This window comes from Vulpes vulpes, chromosome 2 (assembly GCF_048418805.1).
Source record: "Vulpes vulpes isolate BD-2025 chromosome 2, VulVul3, whole genome shotgun sequence".
NCBI classification, from domain to species: Eukaryota; Metazoa; Chordata; class Mammalia; order Carnivora; family Canidae; genus Vulpes; species Vulpes vulpes.
In genome coordinates this window covers 7,720,631-7,742,080 of record NC_132781.1, presented here as the reverse complement: position 1 = coordinate 7,742,080, position 21,450 = coordinate 7,720,631, and the positions used below count along the sequence as shown (strand labels likewise).

General features: G+C 51.0%; 1 protein-coding gene across 8 annotated transcripts in view; it reads right to left on the bottom strand.

Moving 5' to 3' along the window:
* Positions 1–21,450, bottom strand: part of SLC39A11 (solute carrier family 39 member 11) — a 410,439-nt gene that overhangs the window by 329,930 nt on the left and 59,059 nt on the right. For 4 of the 8 annotated variants that reach the window (XM_072746722.1, XM_072746726.1, XM_072746723.1 and 1 more), the window contains one exon: positions 3,263–3,381. In XM_072746722.1, the coding sequence (XP_072602823.1) occupies positions 3,263–3,370 (108 nt within the window). In that variant the 5' untranslated portion in view covers positions 3,371–3,381. Of the gene's footprint in view, positions 1–3,262; positions 3,382–4,238; positions 4,445–6,687; positions 6,841–21,450 lie in introns of those variants that run through there. The other 4 variants (XM_025999664.2, XM_025999666.2, XM_025999665.2 and 1 more) reach the window with 4 other exon arrangements.

The following is a 21,450-nucleotide window of genomic DNA, read 5'->3' as shown; positions in this document are numbered from 1 at the left end:
AACTATGGAACAAGCCCATATGTCTATCAACAGATGAATGGACAAAGAAGATGAGTGTGTGTGTGTGTGTGTGTGTACATATATATGTATATACATATATAGAGAGAAAGATGAATACAGGTAGACAAATATGGTATATAAATCAGTATATATATATATATATACATACATACACACACAGTATGAAATATTACTCAGCCACCAAAAAGAATAAAATCTTGCCATTTGCAACAATGTGGGTGGAACTACAGGGTATCATGCTAAGTGAAATAAGTCAGAGAAAGACAAATATTGTAGGATTTCACTCATATGTGGAATCTAAGAAACAAAACATCAACAGAGGAGAGGGAAGAAAAAATAAAATAAGATGAAAATTGAAAGGGAGGCACAGCTAAAAGACTCTTAACTCTAGGAAAAACAAACTGAGGGTTGCTGGAGGGGAGGATGGGGTAACTGGGTGATGGGCATTGAGGAGGGCACACGATGTAATGAGCACTGGGTTTTATATGCCATTGAAGGATCACTAAATTCTACCTCTGAAACTAATTTTTAAAAATCAATAAATTTTTTAAAAATTGAAGAAGAGGGCAGCCCGGGTGGCTCAGCAGCTGCCTTCTGCCCAGGGCGTGATCCTGGAGACCCAGGATGGAGTCCCACGTCAGGCTCCCTGCATGGAGACAGCTTCTCCCTTTGCCTGTGTCTCTGCCTCTCTCTCTCTCTCTCTCTCTCTCTCTCTCATGAAAAAATAAAATCTTTAAAAAAATTAAAAAATTAAAAAATTGAAGAAGACACTTTTTTTTATTATTTCTTTAGCTTTTCCATCCTTTACAAGCTTCCTACAATTAAAATATATTTTAAAGCAAGAACACAAATTTTGAGTGAAGCCACTTTAGAGAGCAGCAGCGGAGGGCAGAGTCCGCGTGTCTACTATCCCAAGTGATTGGCGCAGCAGCCCCCACCTCAGCCGAATGAAAAGTGAGGTGTGCTCAGGGCGCCAGAGCACATCTCTGTGGACTCCTGTCTTGGGCCACCTCTGTCTCCCAATGCCAAGCCTCTTCCCACCCTTCAGGCACACTTCCTATGCAGAAAGGGTCAACGCAGGCCCACGTCAGCTACCTTGGCTGGTCCCTGGCCGGCTTATGGAGACTCAGAACTTGAACCTCTCCCTCCATTCCCTGGCAGGGGTGGGGCTGTGTGTCTACACTGTTTTCCAAACAAGGTACAGGACACCTGCTTTCCTCTCCCAGGTATCGAATTGTTCAGCAGCAGAGAGGGCCTCCAGGACCAGCCCCCAGTAGAATCCTTGAGGCTCTGAAGGTTGCCCCAGGCTGCCATCAGGTCACACCTGCGTTACTGCATTTTTGTGACTGGGGGGAGGGGAACTGTCTGTGTGTCCCTCACAGGAGGGAGGGAGCACCTGCAGCCTGTGCACACATTTCCCCAGACTCGGCCTGTATCTTTCTCCCACTGATCCTTTCAATGGGAAACCTCAGCCAGGAGGGCAACTAGAAGCTGAGTGGCATGGATCCTTCTGGCGAATCACCAAATGTGCTAGTGGTGGTGGGCTGGGGGACTATGCCTCCCCACAGAAGCTTTCAGCAAGTTCTCCTGCTGATCTCAGTGGTTACACCAATACGAGACAAATGAGGGGCTCTAAGCTCCAAAGGGGATGAGGGTGCCTCTGCGAAGGGAAGGCCCCTCTTCCCTCCCGAAGAGCCCCCACAGTGTTGGCCAGGGCCACATGGGGCTTGGGGGCACCCCCTCCGCAGGGCAACCCACCCCAGTGCAGCTCAGGCCTCATCTCAGTGCAAAACAACTGGGGAAGATAAAACCATGGGCCGCTCTTCCCCAGAAGGGTACAAGGATGGGACCCCAGAAAACCTGGCATGGCTGTCGTGAAGGAGAAAGAGAGTTAGGTGACCTGGTGCCCTCTCCTCTCCCCCCGGGGTGTTTCTCACTCAGGGACTAGGTTTGGAAAGGTTTTCATTACCTGTCAACGGCAAGCTGGGATCAGGCTGTGTGCCCTGAGTCCTGTGTCTCTGAGAGGCTCCAAACCTCCCACTCAGGAGAGGAGGGGGAGGGCGAGGGGAGGTCAGATCTTACCTGTCATCAAATACCTGTCTTACTGGTCTCTAACACAAGAGTGTCTGGCTTGCCAACTACCTAGACCATGTTTTAGTTTCTAGATCCGGCTCACAGCATGTTTAAATGGATCTTAAATCACTCACTCACTTACCACTCCTGCAATCTCTAAGGCTGCCTGCTGCACGATTGCAGGAACTTTATGCTCCTCAAGACACATATGGATGGGTCCCTCTAGACCTATGGACCAGGGGGTCAAGGGCTGGAGAAAGGGAAGGAATCTCAGACAGATGAGGAGGGAGGCGGGGGTGGGTGGTTGTGGAGCAGTGGGGTGGGGTAGGTGGCATGACGTGTATTGTGGGGGATGAGTGGGGAATGCGGGTGGGGGGTGTATGTGTATGGGGTACATGAGGGTATATGGGATGTACAGGGTGGGGGACATATGGAGGGTTGGGTTTGGGGGTTGGGAGGGATGGGGTATGCACATGGAGGGAGGGGAGTATCGGAGTACTTGGGGGTATTTGGGGGAGTGTAAGGCGTGAGGGAGGGAGAATGTGAGGGGATGAGATATAGGGGCACAGGGGCCATGTGGGGGGTGGGGCATGCAGGCACAAGGACGAGTGAGGGTGCTGGGCGGATGGGTAAAGGAAGTGCAGGGGTGGGGGGGTGGGATGGGCATATGTAATCTGTAGGGGCATGGGAAGATGAGCCTGTGTGTATTCATCCCAAAGGGATTCGGGGAGCATTGGAATGAAAAGAGGAGATAAATGAGAAGGGGAACAGATGCCCTTCCTTCCCCCAGGGGTTTGCTATCACCCTGGCTAGCTCCAGGACACAGGGCAGGCCTGTTAGACAACCAAACTGGGCACCTGCCCCAGGCCTCACGGACACTAGCCAGAAGCTAGAAACCAGGCAGGGGCTACAGGAGCCTTACTAACTGGGCTCCCTTCCTACTCCCTTCACACAGGGAGGGGAACAGCTGCAGACCCCGGCTCTCCCAGCCTGGTGGGGAGACGAGGAGGAAAAGACAGAACGGAGAAGAACAAACATCGCCTACAACCTGCAGGTGTGGCCAGTGAGTGGCATTAGGGAATCTGCAGCCCTGCCTTGTGGTTTCAGAGCTTGCTAAGAACCCCCCCACCCCACCCCCAAACCTCAGAACCGGAGCAAAGCAACTCACCTGTCCGCTAGAGAATACGAACACGAGGGCCGCCCCGGCTGCCGTCAGCCCCCAGGTGAAGAAGGTCCCCAGCAACGCCTGGAGCACAGCGCTGTGGCCTTGGAGCATGCTGGATACAGCTGCGTGCAGAGGAGCGAGAGAGGGTCAGCCACAGCCAGTCTCATCCAATGACGCCCACACGTGCTAAGGAAGGTGTCCCTAACGCCCTCCACCTGGGCTGGCCCATCATCACCTGGCTGGGTGCTCCGCCCCTTAAGCTCTCCCACCTAAGTGCTGACCAGACCTTTGACGGCTCCCCATGGAGGTGCGTGGGGCAGCCCCCTCATGACTTGCCAAGGGCATGCTCCACCAGCCACCATTCAACTACCCCATCGCCTCTTCAACTGCTACCCCCTGTGTGTCATTTATGGCCCCATCAACAAATCCCAAATGGCCCTGGCTCCAAGTCACCCTTCACCTGGTTCCCCCCCCCCCCCCCCAGAATGCCTTCCTCCCCACCTCTCTCCAGGCAGGAGCCAGAGCACATTCTGCTGCCCACCTCATGCCAACTTCGACTCCACGCTTGCCGGACCTCCCCCACACCACCCCCGTCCTCTCCCGCCCCGGCGCACATCTGCGGTGCTTTCTTTGGGGGGGGCTTGCCTCCTTCGTCTTATAGATCATTTGTTGAAGAACAGGGATGACGCCCTTTCACACTTGGCACCCCTATAAAATCGGGCTTCCTGGCATCTAAAGCATACTTGGTGGGGCGCCTGGGTGGCTCAGTGGTTGAGCATCTGCCTTTGGCTCAGGGTGTGATCCCAGGGTCCTGGGATCGAGTCCCGCATCGGGCTCATCCTCCACCGGGAGCCTGCTTCTCCCTCTGCCTGTGTCTCTGCCTCTCTCTGTGGGCCTCTCATGAATAAATAAAATCCTTTTTAAAAATTAAATAAATAAAAATTAAGAATTCTTGTTGTACTGAAAAGGGGCCACTTACCTGGATAGGACACTCAGCAAGGACAAGGAGACAGAGCCATAAGTGGCATTTCCCCGTCAATTGCTGACATGGAACTTATACCACTGCCCACCAGGGGAAGAAAGGGAGGTCCCATTCCCTCTTGGTTGTGCTCAGAGAACCTCCTCTAGACTTTACCACGTTTTAAACTCTAGCTCTGAAATGATAGGGAATCTGACTCTTGCTGTGGAAAGTTACAGGGCAGAGAAATCCACTTGTTGAAAAGCCCTGTGTTCTGGGATACAAACATCAGGCCTCAGAGCCTCATCTCAAAGGGCTCATTCAGCTGCCCACAGGTCTTCCAGCACCCACAGGGCTGGACACGACCCCAGTGGGCTCAGCCCTGCCAGGTCCTAGCACTCTGTGAGCAGCCAGCAATGCCAGGCTTGCAGATCAAGAGCTAAAGAAGCTGATGCTGTTTGATCCTATAAGGAAACTGTGGCAGAAGGTGGACAGGGGGCCCTTATGCCAAGGGGCTCGGCAGCATGGCTAGGATCCCAACCTGGTAAGGCTGTGAGTCTCAGCAAGCCCAGGTGAGCCCAGAGGAGCCCAGGCTCAGCTCTGAAAGCCAGGAAGCCTCCAAGAGAAACAGCATCTGTGGATTTGGACTGTGTCTAAATAAAACTCAGGACGGTGACTGTAGCAAATAAAGAAGAAATTTTATATATATATATATATATATTTAAAACCCACCCATCTACATACTTCATCTTGTTAAGTCACCCTAAAATGAGTGGTTTGTGTGTATTTGTAAACCAAGACATCTGGATCATTACACCAACCTTCTACTTCTAGCTGCTTGTGGATGCAATCTGAAATAGAACTTACAAAGAAAGGCATATAGCGATCGTCCTCTTAGTACTTATCCAAGACAGGTCATAACAACAACAACAAAAAAAGACAACTTCCCCCCCCCCCCCCCCCCCAGTGTGGAATGTGCCTTTTGACAGCTACGGAAGAGAGGAAGCCATTTACATTTGCCAACAAGCCAAAGTCAACGTGGGGTTTGTGGGCCAGCCAGCAAGAGAGCTCTGGGTGTTCCTGGGGGCCAGGGGGAGGGAAAGCCCTGTTCTAGCCTGTCTCCGTACACCTGAGGACCCGAGACATAAGGAAAAGGAACAGCAAGGCCACACACATCCTGACCATCCCGAGAATCACAGTACTTATCAGTGATAATGCCAGCCCGGTGCCCCTGCGAGGAGTTTCTTCCACTTGCTATTTTAAACCCTCACTCCTGGAAGGGTGGTCTGCGAACCCGCAGAGCCCCAGTCCCCCTTGGGAGCCGGTGAGAAATGCAGGATCTCAGGTCCTACCCCAGACTTAACTGAATTAGAATCTGCACTTTTTTCAAGTTCCTTCCACGAGGGATTCTCACGCACATTGGTCGGAAAGCACTGGAACACCTGTACGAGACCCAGAGCTTTGAGACTGAGTTCTCCTGCCCTGCGAGGGAGGGATTGGCCAGGCTGACGCCGAGGCCCAAGAGGAGGGAAACTTTTCTACCAGAGGTCGACCAGGAGCACCTTGACGGCAGGTGCGCCAGTCGTGGCACCTCGAAATCAGTTTCCGGGATGGGGCTCAGACTTCCTTGTGAGCCGGATGTGAACACACGTAGACCTTGATTATTTTGCAAGAGGCAGGATTATTCCCTGCCCCTCCCCAACTTTAAAGATGCCAACACCACCCCACGTGTGTGCACATCCTGCTCCGGCAGCACAGGAGGGGCCGCTCACTGATACAGGATTTCTTGCCCTTGTCTCCCTCGCAAACCTGTTGCCCTGCTTCCGAGAGCCAGCCTCCAGATGTTGGTGATGTTGCAGGGGGGGGAAGAGCACCTAAGGAGCCTGCACACACCCGCACGCACACCGACTCCATGCAGAGAATCCAGCAACGGGACTGGGACTCGGGTCTGAGCCACGGGACCGCGGGAAAGTTCCCTAACACCTCGCTGCTCAAAGTGCGGTCCGCGGACCACTGCCCCGGGGGAGGGTTAGCAATGCACAGGCTCAGGCCTGCTGCAGGGTGACAGATCGCCAGTCAAGTCCAAGGGGCCGTGCACTCCCAGCACGAGCGGGAGGGGACGAGGATGGGCTGGAATTGCAGCCACCTCTGCTCCCCGGGGCCCCAGGGGGGCCCCCCCTACACACACACCCCCCGGGGGGATGCACTGAACCTAGAGGATTTGGTGAGCCGGTGTCAAAGGAAGGCAGGTCCACACCGTCCTGCTGACCCTGGGCAGGGCCGGAGGGGGCTCGGGGCAGCCTCCCCGTCCTCGCCACCTGCCCGGCCGCCCTCCGAGCCCCTCTGCTCCCCCCGGGGTGCCCGCCTCCAAACTCCCTGTTGCCCTTCCAAGTCCCACGCTCTCCTGATGGCCCCAGACCCCGGGCCTCCAGCCCAACCGAGGCGCTGAAGGGAGAAAAGGCTGACTCACTACGGTGCCCTCTCAAGCCCCCTCTCCACTTCCATGGGCCCCGCTGCCGCTGGCTCGCCCGGCCGGCTCCACTCCCGAAGGCACTTCCTGCTTGGCGCCCGCACACGTGTCCCTGCCGCCACCAGGCCCCTCCCCGGCCGGCCGCCAGCGGCTGGGCCCGCCTCGAGAATAAATTCTCTGGTTCACAGCCCTCCGCGGGCTCGGGAACGGGTGGGGCGGGTGGAGCGGAGCCCCGAGGCCACCGGGAGCGCCTTCTGCAGGCCGGGACTCCTGCGAAGCCACAGAAACCCTGGTGGGATCGCCTGGTAACGTCCCTGACATCATTTCTGTCGCTGCACTTAGCAGCTGAGCCCCAGGCCCTGAGCGAGCCGCAGAGCCCGACATGTGGGGGTCGGGGTGCAGGAGCCTCACTCCTATTAGCATCCCTCGCTGTCAGGGTCAGTGGCCCTCAAATGACAGCTCCCATGAGAATCACCCACCGGGAGTCAGGTCCACACGCGGAATGTGGGCACCCGCACAGGTTCTGGCTCTGGAAGCCTGGGTGGAGACCGAGATGTTCTGTTCCGAACTAGGATTTGCTAAAAATCCTAGGATTTGCGGATGCTCTCTCTCGGGTCCTTGGACCGCTCTTTGAGAACCACTGCTGCAGGTCAAGGGCTTTGCTCTCTGGGCTTTCTATAAAAAGACCAGAGGGTGGAACTTCTAGATTTAGCCACAAATGAAAACAGGATGCCCAGTCAAATTTGAATTCCAGATAAACGACAAATAGTGTTTGTGTGTCCTGTGCAATATTTGGGACACGCTTAGGCTAAAAACACATTTGCTATTTGTTGTCGACCAGAAATCCTCATTGAACTGGGTGTCTCATATTTGATCTCATGAACCGACCGGAGGGTGGCCTGGTCAGAAAAACCGTTCATCATCACAGTGGCCAAAGAGCAGAGGATCCAACAGGAGCTGGCTTCTTCTGCCCAGTAAAAGGCAGCCGCCCACGCTGTGCCGGGAAGTAAGATGGCACGATGACTAGAGGGTGCTCTCTGCCCTCAGGAGATTCGCAGACCAAGAAGACACCCAGACCAACTGTCTGACTCAAGAAAGCACCACAGATCAAGGGGACTTACACAGCAGAGATTTATTTCCGCACAGTTCTAGAAGCTGGAAGTCCAGGATTGGTCCAAGATGAAAGTGCACATTTGGTTTCTGGCTTGCAGACAGCTGTCTTCTCGCTGTCCCCATGTGAAGAAAGAGAGATCTCTCTCCCCTCTTCTCTCTCATCGGGCCGCCAGTCCTACCGCATGAGGACCCCACCCCTCATGGCTTCATTTAAGCCTAATTACCTCCAAAAAGCTCTATCTCCAAATGCAGTCATATGGGGGCTGGAGGGGTGGTGAGTAGGGCTTCAACATATGAATTTCATGGGTGGAGCTCTCCTTCGAGGGACCGGTGTCCTTACAAGGAGACCCCTGAGAGCTCCCTCACCCCTTCCACCGTGCGAGGACACATGAGAAGTCTGCGACTCAGAAGAGGCCCCTCAGCCTACCACGCTGACACCCTAATCTGGGACTTCCAGCTTCCAGAACTGCCACTGATACGTATCTGTTGTGTGTGAGCCACCCCGACTGCGGTCTTTTGTTACATCAGCCCCAAAGGGCTGAGACACTCCATGTTACAGATAAGGAGACTGAGTCACAGGAAAGCTCTGTATTGACATACAGCGTTCACAGGAGAGACTGAACACCCTGGCCAGCAGAGCCTCGGGTGGGCCTCAGGCTGGTGGCCAACCCCCAAGAGACAAATCCCACCATTTCCCTCCTTTCCCTCAATGCACCCTGCACACACATACACACACCACTGACCCAAACGTACAAACCGCCTGTCTTTCTCCCATTCCCTCATGGTAAGAAGTGCTCAACAAGGGCAGCCCCGGTGGCGCGGCGGTTTAGCGCCGCCTGCAGCCCGGGGTGTGATCCTGGAGACCCGGGATCGAGTCCCACATGGGGCTCCCTGCATGGAGCCTGTTTCTCTCTCTGCCTGTGTCTCTGCCTGTCTCTGCCTGTCTCTGAGTCTCATGCATAAATAAATAAAATCTTAAAAAAAAAAAAAAAAGAAGTGCTCAATAATGTTTCCTTAAAGATAAGTGCACTGGCTGTTACCTCCAGCCACCTCCCCCTTCCCTAGTCTCTCCCCCAAAGAGCAAATGTGCCCTGCAGCCTCCATAAATGGGGCAGGGGAGGAGGGACAGGGTGTGCAAGAACAGGCCAGAGCAGGCACTAATGAAACGGTGGCAGGGTGTTAGGCAGGCAAGGAGGGCAGCTGCCTCCCAAGTGTCATAAGGCCATAAAACTAACTGATAGTGACAGTCAGCAAAGGAACCCCAGGGCAGTGCAATGGTGGCCCTTTCCAGGGGAGTCACTGTGGCTTGATCTGGGTAAGCAAGCTAGCAGCACCTCCCCCTTGGAGCCTGGGGGTGGGTGGAGGTGGGGTACTGGCACCTGGATCTTTCCCTCTCTCCCCTTTTCTCCGCTCTCCCTCCCCCTCCCGCTCCTCTCTCCCACCCTTGTCTGAGATCTTGGTATCTCTTCGGAGGTCCTACAGATGCTGAGTACAGGATTTGGAACCTGACAACCTAGAAGGAATCTCAGCTTGGCATAAGAGTTTCCTTGAACAAATTCCCCAGCCCCTGCCAGCCTCAGTCTCCCCAACCTGAGACAGTGACTCCAGCGGAGCCCCCAACACCCAAACAGGCTCCCATCAAGGCAGCCTGAATGACTATGGCCCTCTCTCCTTCCTGCCTGCCTGCCTTCACTTGATGGTTAGCTCATGAGCCTCTGTGCCAGGCACCCTGTGGGACCCTGGTGCTCCAAGGTCAACTGAGCACCTAGGTCCCTGGGAGTGGAGAGTATTCTGGGTGGGGAGGAGACCCGGGCACATGTCATTGCTGATAACTGCCAGAGGCCTCGGAAGAAAAGGACCTCAATCTAAAGTCTTGTGATTTCTTCCTTATACTAAAGTAATATTCATTTTAATACCAAAATTTCTATATTTTTCCTAAAGAGGCCTCTTAAAAGTGCATACACTTTGGAACCCACAAAACCTGATGTGCCCTGGGTGCATATTTAGAGATTTCAGCTGGAAAACAAATAGCTTCGTCTGGTAGGCAGAACAGTGAACCCCGTGAAGATGTCCACGTCCTCATCCTTGACACCTGGGAATAGAAACCCCCCCACAGAGACAGAGGGTCTTTGTGGCTGTGGTGGAATGAAGGATGGGGAGATAGGGAGATAATCCTGGGGTGTATCCATGGGCCCAGTGTCATCACAGGGGTCCCCATCAGGGAAAAGAGGGAGGCAACAAAGTCAGAGGAGGGAAGGAAGCATGAGGACCTGAGCAGAGGTCAGAGCAAGGGATGTCAGTGGCATCTAGAAGCCGGAAAGGCAAGGAAATGGATTCTCCCTTAGAACTTCCAGAAGGAGCACAACCCTGCCAACACCTTGATTTTAGCACTTCTGACATCCAGAACTGTAAGATGATATACTCGTGGTGTTTTTTTTAAAAAGCATATTTTTTAAATTTCATTTATCTATTCATGAGAGACACAGGGGTGGGGGAGAGGCAGAGACACAGGAGGAGGGAGAAGCAGGCTCCATGCAGGGAGCCCGATGCGGGACTTGATCCCAGGTCTCCAGGATCACGCCCTGGGCCGAAGGTGGTGCTAAACCGCTGAGCTACCCGGGCTGCCCCATTTGTGGTGCTTTACGCAGCTAGGTTTCAGCAGCCCAAGGAAACGAACACACTTCCAGAAGTCTTCCTGGAAGCATCTAGTTTCACTGGTACCTTTGGCACCAGGAACCACCAGGACCCACACTCGGCCCCTGACCACCGACGGTCGTGACTAGGCAGGACAGACCACACAATTTGTGGGGGCCTGGCACAAAATGAAAATGGGAGGCGACTCATTCAAAAGGCAGCAAAAAAATGCCCTCAAAAGTACTATCTAGGGCACCTGGGTGGCTCAGTCGGTTGGGCGTCCGACTCTTGATTTCAGCTCATCTCATGCTCTCATGGTCGTGAGATGGAGTCCTACTTTGAGCTCCATCTCCACCATGCTCTCTCTCCCTTTCTCTAAAATAAATAAATAAATCTTTTTTTAAAATACTAATTACTAAAGCCCTTCTTTTCTTCTGCAAATTTTCTCTGCTCACTGAGGACTCCAGGGTTCCACTAGATGTTGCTTACAAAACCCCAAGCTCAGAGATAAAATTATTAGGAAACTTCAAGATGGTGACATCAGGGCATTAAAGTAAGCACAGAGCCTTTCCACGCGAGGGACCCCTCACACCTGCACAGGTATCGCGTCTGTGAAGCTGGCCCCGTCACAGGCACTGGCACGACAGGGCCAGACTGAAGGAGGCCACAATGTCAAAACTAGGAAATCGGGCCAGGGTTGGTTATTCGGCATGAAAAGTGCACAGGGAGATTTGGAGCCAGGATGCTCAGGGTGGAGGCAAAGTGGAGGTGAGAGCCAAAGGTGCTGGTGTAAGCAAGCCAGCCTGGGGAGGAGACAGAGGCAGTCCCAGGAGACTGGGAAGAGGGGCTGGACACCCTGCTGGGGGAACCCGGGGTCTGGGAAGGAGACTTTCCATTCATGGGGGAAGGAAGGACAAGGCGAGGGGAGAAGCAGGCTCGTCTGGGCCATCGGAAGCTAGTGAACCACTATGTGGGGCCCCCATGTTTTCCAGGGACCTGTGACCTGGTGAAGACCTGAAAACAATACTGGATTATTGGCTCAATAAGAAAAAAAAAACACCTGGAAATTTAAATCAATAAGTGTTTAACTAAATGTCCATAAAACCTGTTCATTGTTGACTTAGGTGTTCATAAAAATTTAATGACATTCAAAAAAACAATCGGACGCTCAGCCTTTCTCACTTCAGGAGAATTCCTAAGTATGCACGATAATGGCCAAGGAACCACAGCCAATCGTAAATTAAATAAGCTTAGAGCCAAATAATTTCAAAGGCAAAATTATAAAAATCTTCTTGATCATTTTATGGGGAAACTTAATATGGAATGTGGGAACATTTTAAAGTGCCTGGTGAGATCTCAAAATGCAGGAGACCTTGGGGCACCTGGGTGGTGCTGTCGGTTAAGCATCCTCAGGGTGGTGGGATCCAACTGCTGAGCACAGAGTGTTTTTGAGATTCTCTCTCTCTCTCTCTCTCTCTCTCTCTCTCTCTCTCTCTCTCTAAAAAATAAATATTTTTAAAAAATAATACAGGAGTTCTTTAGGGGCCTGCAAAGATCCTAAGAGGCCCCAGGGAATGGGGAAGGAGGCAGGATTGCAAGAAACTGTATTCCTCTCTCCAAGTGGGAGCAGAAACAAAAGTCCTCTCATCAGCTGAGGTTCATGGGGGGCTGATGATAGGAGTGGGTGAACCTTTCCACGGAGGACAGTGATCTCCCTCTGTCAAACCCCCCAGGGAATAGCACCAGCAAAGTGAGAGCCACAGAAGGTGGGATGGTGGGGAGGGAGCACTCCTCACGTGCAGAAGGGAAGCAGGTGGGGAGGTGGTCCCTCAGCCGTCCACTGTCAAAGAGAGGAAGAGATCCCCAAGTGTCTCCAAGGCCCCATCAGACCTGGCTGGGTGGGAACAAGGCTGGGACTGGAGATGTGTGGGTGCTGTGTGGGGTCATCCGAGAAGCCCCATGTAGTGCACTGAATGGTCCCCCCCCAAAACGATATCTTCACAGCCTAACCCTGGTGCCCCTGAATGTGATGTTATTTGGAGAAAGAGTCTTTGCAGATGTAGAGATCTGGAGGGGATGTCGTCATGGATTAACCAGGTGGTGCTAAACCAGGGACACATGTGCTTGCAAGAGACAGAGGGGAGAAGGCCAGGACACGGGGACGAGAAAGCCATGTGAAGAGAGGCAGAGACTAGAGTCTCTAGGGCCATAGCCAAGGAGGGCCAGAAGCCACCACCAGCCGGCTGGGACAAGGAAGCATTTCCCTAGAGCCTTCAGAGAGCGCAGCCCTGCCTACATCTCACTTTCTGATTTTTTTGGCCTAGAACCATGAGGGAATCATTGTCTGCTGTTTCAGGCCCCCCAGTCTATGGCATTTGGTTATGGCTGCTGGGAAATAAATGCACCGTGACTCCGATCATTGCTACCACAAGCAGGTGGGGAAGCCCCCAAGCACCAGGAAGTGCCCTGAGCAAAATGCACAGTGACCTCACCCTCCCCATCCCTCTGCCATCAGCAGGCAGCGTAAGCAGACAGGTGCCGGATCCCCAGACATCTGACTGGGCTCTCCATTTTCCTGAATGATCCATCCCTAAATGAACTCTTGTCCTATTTCCCTGCCAGCCTTTCTGCCAGCTGGGCCAAGATTCCTGTCTCTTCCATGCATTGGAGTAAGGGAGGCTTCCCCTTCCAGCCCCCCAACCCATGCCCCCCGAACCCACGACAAATCACTGTAGGGAAACCTAATTCATCCTCAAACACATCACGTCAAATTCTTCCCAAAAAATGTCTGTGGAAGGTGAATAAAAAGAGTAAAATACCTCCTAGCCAGAGAGCATTTCTCAGACACCTGGGTTCTTGTGCAGAAATCCCTCCTTTGGGTCTGTGGGTTTTTGCATGACAGTGCCCAGGTGGGCATGAAGGGAGGTATTTATCACTTAAGCCAGGTGTGCCCTTGGACTTGAGGACCTGCCAGGGCACAGCAGTGACAGAAGCAATTAAGGAGGAAGCACAGAGGCTCCTTCCAAGGCATCGGGACGCTGTTGTTTAAGCTCCAATTTTGTTTTTTTGGGTTTTTTTGAGGGCGGGCAGGGCTTTATGCCAATAACTCACTGGGCAATCTTGGGCTGGTTTCTTTCCCTCTCTGAAGCTGCAAAATGTAACAGCTGGACCAGGCGACCTCTGGGGAAGCCTCCTGTGCTGAGTGTGGATTCTCCGAATCATCAAAGCAAGACAGTGCCAGACCACAGACTGGGACCAAGGCTTTACCCAAGTGTACCTGAGGGGCTCTTTTGTGTCCCAATTTAAGTAAGAGAGAGAGAGAGAGAGAAGGGGAAGAAGAAAGGAGGGAGGAAGGAAGCCATCTCTTTGTTCTAAAATGGACTTTGTCAACCTAACAGGAGGTAACCAGGCTTCCTAATTCAGCTTCCACTCTCATGCTCCTTATCCGTTGAACTGTGTCCTGTGCCCCTGGCCTCTGCCACTGAAATCACATGTTGGAGTCCCAAACCCCAAGCCTTCAGAATAGGACCTTATTTGGAGATGGGGTCTTTATAGAGGTGATCAAGTCAAGGTGAGATCCTTATAAGATGGGCCTCCATCCAATATGTCTGGTGTCCTTATAAAAAGGGGACATTTGAACACAGGGACACATATAAAGGAAAGACGGCATGAAGAACCACAGGGAGAAGACGGCCGTCTGCAAGCCAAGGAGAGAGGCCTGGACAGGTCCTTCCCTTGGGGGCCCTCAGAAGGAGCCAACCCTGCCCACACCTTGATTTCAGGCTTCCAGCCTCCCGAACTGAGGTGACCCATTTCTGTTGTTGAAGCCACTCCGTCCGTGCTGCTTTGTTATGACAGTCCCAGCAAACTAACACAGGGCGGAAGGTCACTGTGGTTTACACCATATTTCGCGCTGGGAAGCACTTCCGAGAGCTTCTGGTCCAAGCCCCTTCCTTCCCGGATGGCAGTGCAAACCCTAGGTTTGTGCCAGGGCTGGGGCTAGACCCCAGATCTCCCCTTGGCCCCATCCCCCCCACCACGTGTCACACATTTGTGAGTCCTTAATCATCCTAGACTGTCGGGTCCGAGTCACAGCCTCGCAGCTCAGCCATGAAAATGATTATTGTAAGCAAAACCACAGTGACATGGGTCAGGATATCAAAGCTAATAAAAATGTTTCAGGTTTTTGCCAGGCGTACTGCAAACAACTGACATTCCCATTCCGTGTCTTAACACATCCCGAAAGCAAGAGGTGTGAATACTGTAGTTATTTTCCTAGTAAGAGTTCTAAAACTATTTTTAAATATTATGTAATTGAGAAGCGTCTGGGTGGCACAGTTGGTTAAGCCTCGGGCTCCTGATTTCAGGTCAGATCTCAGGGTCCTGAGATGGAGCCCCGAGTAGAGGTTCATGCTCAGTGGGGAGTCTGCTTGAGGATTTCTCTCCCTCTCCCTCTGCTCCTCCCCTCTGCAGGCTCTCTCTCTCCCTCTCAAATAAATAAATAAAATATTTTTTAAAAGAATTAATTAAATTTTTAAAAATACGATATAATTGAAACTTTACACAGATTCACACTGGCCTTTGGTCTACAGTCATCATAATGGGCAAAGCTTTACAATCTTGCTGCACATTCAGGAAACCTCAACGGGGATCTGCAGGAATAATAGAGATAGAAAGCCCTTCCACACGAAAGGCACTCGAATAAATCATTTGCCTAATTAAACAGAACGATGGAGCCCTGCAAACTGCCCTGTGCCCTCTGCTCCTGCTAATGGGGTTGGCCCATCAGTATGATTTCTTAGGAACTCCCTTAATAAAGCTATTGAAATTATAGGGAGAAAAAGATATTGGTCATCCTAATGCTCAAGAAAAAGTTAAGTTACCGAACACAAATGCAGTAGACTTTTATGCGGTTAGTAAAAATGATAAATATCACACCAACATAGGAAATATATTTTGTGAAAAAAAGCAATAGAAAAAAATATGCCGTTTTGTGATGATGCTATTTTTAAAACTACGCTAGTAAGACTAAGTGAATTCATACAAATTAGCAGGGGCATTGGGTGACGGGAATGCAGAGCTTTTCCCCCTTTCCGTAATGCGATGTTCCTTTTATAATTTAAAAATATTTCAATAAGGCCTAAAAGAAGGTGAATACAGGAAACAAGGCTCACTGGGCGTAAATCTTAACACGTAAAGCCTGTAGAGATACCATGTCCAGCACAAGACTGTCAGTCCACAGAATAGACTCTGTGCTTGTATCCAAAGCCACCTGGATGTTTAAAACACTCAGCTCTTTGGAAAGCCAGGTTCCCTGGAAATTTTCCATGATTTATTTTAATCAATCATCCCCAAGAATCGTCTTCCCCTCATTAGCTCTTCAACGGGCCAGCTGCAGAATGAGATAGTCTCTAAGTGATGAGAAGCGAAGGCCCAAGGAAGGTCCCTCCCTCCCTCCCACACGCACACTGCTCCTCCCGGAGCCCCTGGGGGCCACCTGTCACCACCAGGCGAGCCTGTCACACTCTCGCCTTCCAGTTTCACAGACAGATGGTTGGCGGGGCTGTGGCTCAGACAACATCTGAGCCCCCAAGTCACCCATAGACGGGGGAGCTCCCACTGCCCGCCAGAGACCCTGTTCCTCTGGCCACCCCAAATGCTCCCTGGATCTTCCCAGGGAAGTACCCACAAGCACAGGGCAAAGTGTTCAAGTCTTGAAACTCCTGTCCTCCTCCCTCCAGCTCCACGAAAAGTACAAAAAGAGGTGCTTCCTGCAGGGCCCCTGACACATACCCAGCTGCTGTCAGGGGGCCACATGGCAGGTGGACTTCAGGATGTCTCCATATGGGGTTGAGAGGGCTGTGCTGAGTTCTTCCAGGACCTTCTATAGCCATAGGGGGGAAGCACTCTCTGGTCCATTTTAATACCAAAATCTACTTTGTGTTCATTTTAATAAGCATCGATTGTCTAGTGTGTAAGCATCTCTATGCTAAGCCACCTGTGATTATTTCTCCAACCCCATCCCCCCAAAACCAGTTTAATAGCATTGCATCAAACACATAATGTTAAGCAAGAGTTATTTTTTAATTCATTAAAGACACACTGATGTAACTACTAATCAGAGCTTCAGATCGACATGAGATACCAGAGCCACAGAGCTGAGGGGCTGTCATTCCAGCTCAAAGCAAAGAAATTACATTTTAATTTGCCTTTGCCTCGTTTGGCTTTTGGAAATATTAATAATTGATAAACATGATACTAGGCAGCTCCATCAAGCTCAGGAACCCCAAGCTGGGAATCACGGCTGCGGGGGGTAAAGAATAAATGAAACACGCAGTTTTCTGGCTTCCAGAAACCAAGAGAACAATGTAAATATCTCGATGCAAAACAGTTCACTACTTGAGCAGCTCCCAACCCTTGTCCACTGCTGTTCTAACACATATACTAATTAGGCCTTTCAATTCTAAAGGGAATTATAATGAATGTGTGCTAGCCCTCTGGTGAACAGAGAAGATACTTAATAAATATTTGTCAAATAAATGAGGGGTGACCTACAATTTTTTAAGGCTCTTAATTTTTACAGTGCACACTCCCAGGCAAGAGTCCCAGAACACGACCTCATGAAAACCCCCAAGCACGAGATTAATCAAAGAAGTAAGTATGGCTGCTGCTCCAGGAGGTCAATGGGGCTTGAGGAGACAAAGGGGGTTTGGGGGGGAGCTCACTCTCCCATGATCCCCTCCCTGTAAGACCTAATCCATCCTCTTCTCTTGGAGGTCTTCCCGTCTTCGAACCCTCATTGGTCTGGAATGTGGTTACTATCAGTTGGAAACGGGTGCCACACTGATGATTACATGCCGGACGTCCTAGAGCAGAGATCTTTAAGGGTTGGGAGAGTGGAGGGGATGGTGAAGGCGAGATCCTCATAGGACAGAGAGGGATGTGAATAGACAGGAGGAGAAGAAAGGACAATCATGATGGGGAGACCAGTTTATGCAAAGGCCCAGAGGCAGAGATTAACCAGTGTTTGGCCAACTCCCCAGAAATTGGACAAACCATAGCGGGAGGGTTTGGATGATGTGCTTCCTGAGTCTACCCTAATTCATCTTCAAATCCACATCAACACAGATCCTACACTCCATTCCACAAGGTAGCCCTCAACTATATACAATCTGGGACCTTTTTAAAAAATAAGTCATGGGGATCCCTGGGTGACTCAGAGGTTTAGCACCTGCCTTTGGCCCAGGGCATGATCCTGGAGACCCAGGATCGAGTCCCACGTCAGGTTCCCGGCATGGAGCCTGCTTCTTCCTCTGCCTGTGTCACTGCCTCTCTCTCTCTCTCTCTCTCTCTCTATGTCTATCATGAATAAATAAATAAATCTTTAAAAAATTATTTTAAAATTAATAATAAAATAAAAATAAATAAATAAAAAATAAGCCATGTGTATCTGTCACCCATTGAGAATATAAACTACATAAGGCTTTGGAAACATCTCACACTTTCTACCCAACACAAACCTTACTTCCTTGAGGGCAAAATCCTCAAGAACGTTACCCATCAGGAAATGCTGGAAGTTTGGCACGGGGAATGGCCTGTTCAAAGGAGGTGGGAAAGAACCTGGAAGCAGAAGGTAACAGGGATGGAAAGAAGAAAAGATGGGAAGCTGAAGGACCTTTCGAGGAGCAGCACAATCCGTGGGGCGAGGATGAGAAACGCAGTTCTGGTGACACCAAAAATGTGCCCCGATGTCAAGCAGCTGGGTTCCCTGACGTCATACCCTCTTCTAATCCCAGGATGGGAGAGAAACTGAAATAAATAAAAAAGCTTTCCTTGAGTCCCCACGGCATGGGACTCAGATCTTCCTCATTAAAGGAAGTTTGAATGGTCTAACCTTGTCCTTCCCATGGGGATATGGTGGGGCTCCTAGGATGACCAACCATCCTAGATTCAAAGAACCGAGGGTGTTTCTCGGATATAGGATTTTGGGTTTTCTTCAGAACAATTCTGGGCAAAGCAGGATGAGTGGGTACCTCCACGTTACATCACACATGCGAAGGGCAGCTGAAGGCTGTCGGTGCCTTGCTACTCTGCGTGTGACCCTGCACCTGCAGCATAGGCCCATCTAACAGCTCGCAGGTGGTGAGCCTGGGAGGGAGACGGAGTCTCAGCCCCCATCTCGACCTGATGAACCAGAACCAACAGTTTAAGCAGCAACCCCCCCGCCCAACCCTGCCACATTTGGGATGTTCCTATATACAGTCAAGTGTCAGGAGCATGAGATTTTTACATAAAATGTGTTCCTTAAATGGTCCGTGAGTCTGTGCATGCGCCATTTCTTTTATTGTTTGAGTATCAGGGGAAACCATCCAAAAGTGGTGCCAAGTGAATTATAGCTTTTTATTAGCAATTACAGCATCACACTGCAGGATAGCCGCAGAGCAATGCTGCCTAAAGAATTGTTTTATTTCCTCTCTTCGTTCTCCCCTCCAGATTTCAAGAAGCATAATGCAACAGTCTGGCACAACGTCTCGGATTCAGTGGTTGCTTTATCAGGCAAGCACTTTTTTCCACCATGGCACTGGTGACATTTTGTGCCACATCATTCTTGGTGGTGGGGGAAGCTGTCCTGTGCGTGGTCAGATGCTTAGCAGCATCCTTGGCCTCTACCCACCCACTAGATACCAGTAGTGTCCCCTCCCAATGTAACAACCAATAATGTCACCAGTCATTGCTCAATGTCCCCCTGAAGGATCAACCAGCTCCCAGTGGAGAACCACCGTCTTAGACAATGAAGAGGCATTCTTGGGGCAACAAGAAGCGAACAGAGACGGTCTGCCTGCTGGGGAGCTCGTTAAAGTCTCAAAAACCAGGCCAAGCTGATCCCTGCAGGCTCCTGGGGAGAACCAGCTGGGTGGCCTAAGGGCCTACTCGTGTCTAAGGCGAAGCTTTCTGTAGATGACACTAATGAAGACGAGCGGCCCCACTGCCATAAGCTCATGCCGCCTGCCCCTCCGCTTACAGCTGCTCTTTATTATTTAACCGGCAGAGTGCAAGGAAGGCCTTTTTGCCTTTTTATTGGAGTGCCATGCTGAATGATATTGGATGGTTTCTAACAGCACTGTTAAAAAAAAAGGACTGGGTAGTTTATGTTACAATCACGAGGGTAAACCATCTGGCCTAATCCTCAGCCCTGGTAACATAAGGGGTGCCCTACTGCTGGCAGTGCTATGTTCTGTTTGGGTAGTCCTGGAAGGCTTGGGGACTGGGGGGGGGGGGTACTCCCACCTCGACCTCCAGGCTGGCTTGAGCCTCACCCTCACTCAAGGCACGTAGACAAGGTTAAATACCGTGTTTCTGCTGATTCTAAGATGCGCGAACCACCGCACCACCCCCAATTTGGCATCTCGGATATCTGATTCATTTTGCCAGCAGCCAGGTGGCAGGTGGGAAGCAGCCGTTAAAGCCTGATCAGGCTCCCACACTGGAAGCAGAAGCATAAAACTCTCAGGAGGGCTTCTGAGGTTGGGAAGAAGCCGAGGGGAACCCCTCTGGCTCCTAGGAGATAGGCGGTCAGGGGGCACAGAGGTGGGAAATTGGATGGCTTCAGTAACATTCCCCCAGGGAGCAGAGTGGGCCAGTCTTACATCAGTCCCTGGGCCAGTGTATGAGCATCACCTGGGATCCTGCAAGAAACACAAATTCTCAGGCCCCAGGCCAAACCTACTGAGCCAGAATCTCTGTGAGTGGCGCCCAAAAATGTGCGTTTCTCCCAGCCCTTCAGGATATTCTGCTGATGCCCAAGCGCTCCTCCACATACCTGGCTTAACTCCACAAAGCTGGCTTACATGAAGAGATCAGCCCCAGGGGCTTTTATTTCTTTATGGATTCATTTAAGAAATGCTACATCGGCAGGGCTCTATATGGGGACTACACTCTATATGAGGGGGGAGGAAAGACATAACTTGAAAAGTGGCTGAGAAGCATCAGGCTTAAATATGAAGAAGTTGCAAGAAGTGATTATTCTGGAAATTAATTGTAATTATATTCCTTTATATGTACCCATAGCATATATATTATGTGTATGAATGCATATAGGTATATTTTCCTTTACATGTATTTATAAATATAAACCTAAGCATCAAAGAGTCCTTTTTGTTTTTGTTTTTGTTTTTTAAGATTTGGTTTATTCATGAGAGATACAGAGAGAGGCAGAGACATAGGCAGATGGAGAAGCAGGCTTCCTGCAGGAGCCCAATGCAGGACTCGACCCCAGGACCCCAGGATCGCAACCCGAGCCAAAGGCAGATGTTCAACTATTGACCCACCCAGGTGTCCCTAAAGAGATTTTTCAATAAGTAAGGCTGAAAATTTCTCAGTATAAGCAAGTCATATTGTTTACGCTTTTCTTCTTCTCCCCTGTTGGTTCACAAAACAATAGTACATCCTGGGGTAACTAGAGTCTCAGGTTCAGCAAAAAGTGGTCTAACTTTGCTCGGTCCAACCCAAATCTCTTGTGATGTAGCTTAATCCTTTCCTTCAGCAAGGCTGGACCACAGTTAGTTACTACCTTCTGTGCGATGACGTGTTCCACTCTCAAAGATGATTAGTGGGCCTTATCTCACCTTTACCTTTACCTTATCTCACCTTGCTGAGCTCTCCCTCTGAACCCTGCATCAGTCCTCTGTCCCCATCCTCACAGCACTGCTGTGGCTTTCCTCTGAATTCCCCCCAAAGAGCGAGGCCCCTTCCAATGACAGACGGTCCATGACAAAGAGTGGAGTGCGCTGCCAAGTTGAGTGAGTTAGACATCTGGAGCACAGCTGGGTGCTGCTGGCAGAGGCTGGCTTCCGCCCCTGAAGATGAGCTGAGTTAGGGCATCTGTGAACGCCTGAGAACCAGAAACAAACCTCTCTATAGGACCCAGGGCCCCAGAGTTCTCAAGTGAGTCATGAAACCAGAGAGGGCACTTAGCACATCAGCATGATAAGCAGTCCTAGATGACATTTACACTGC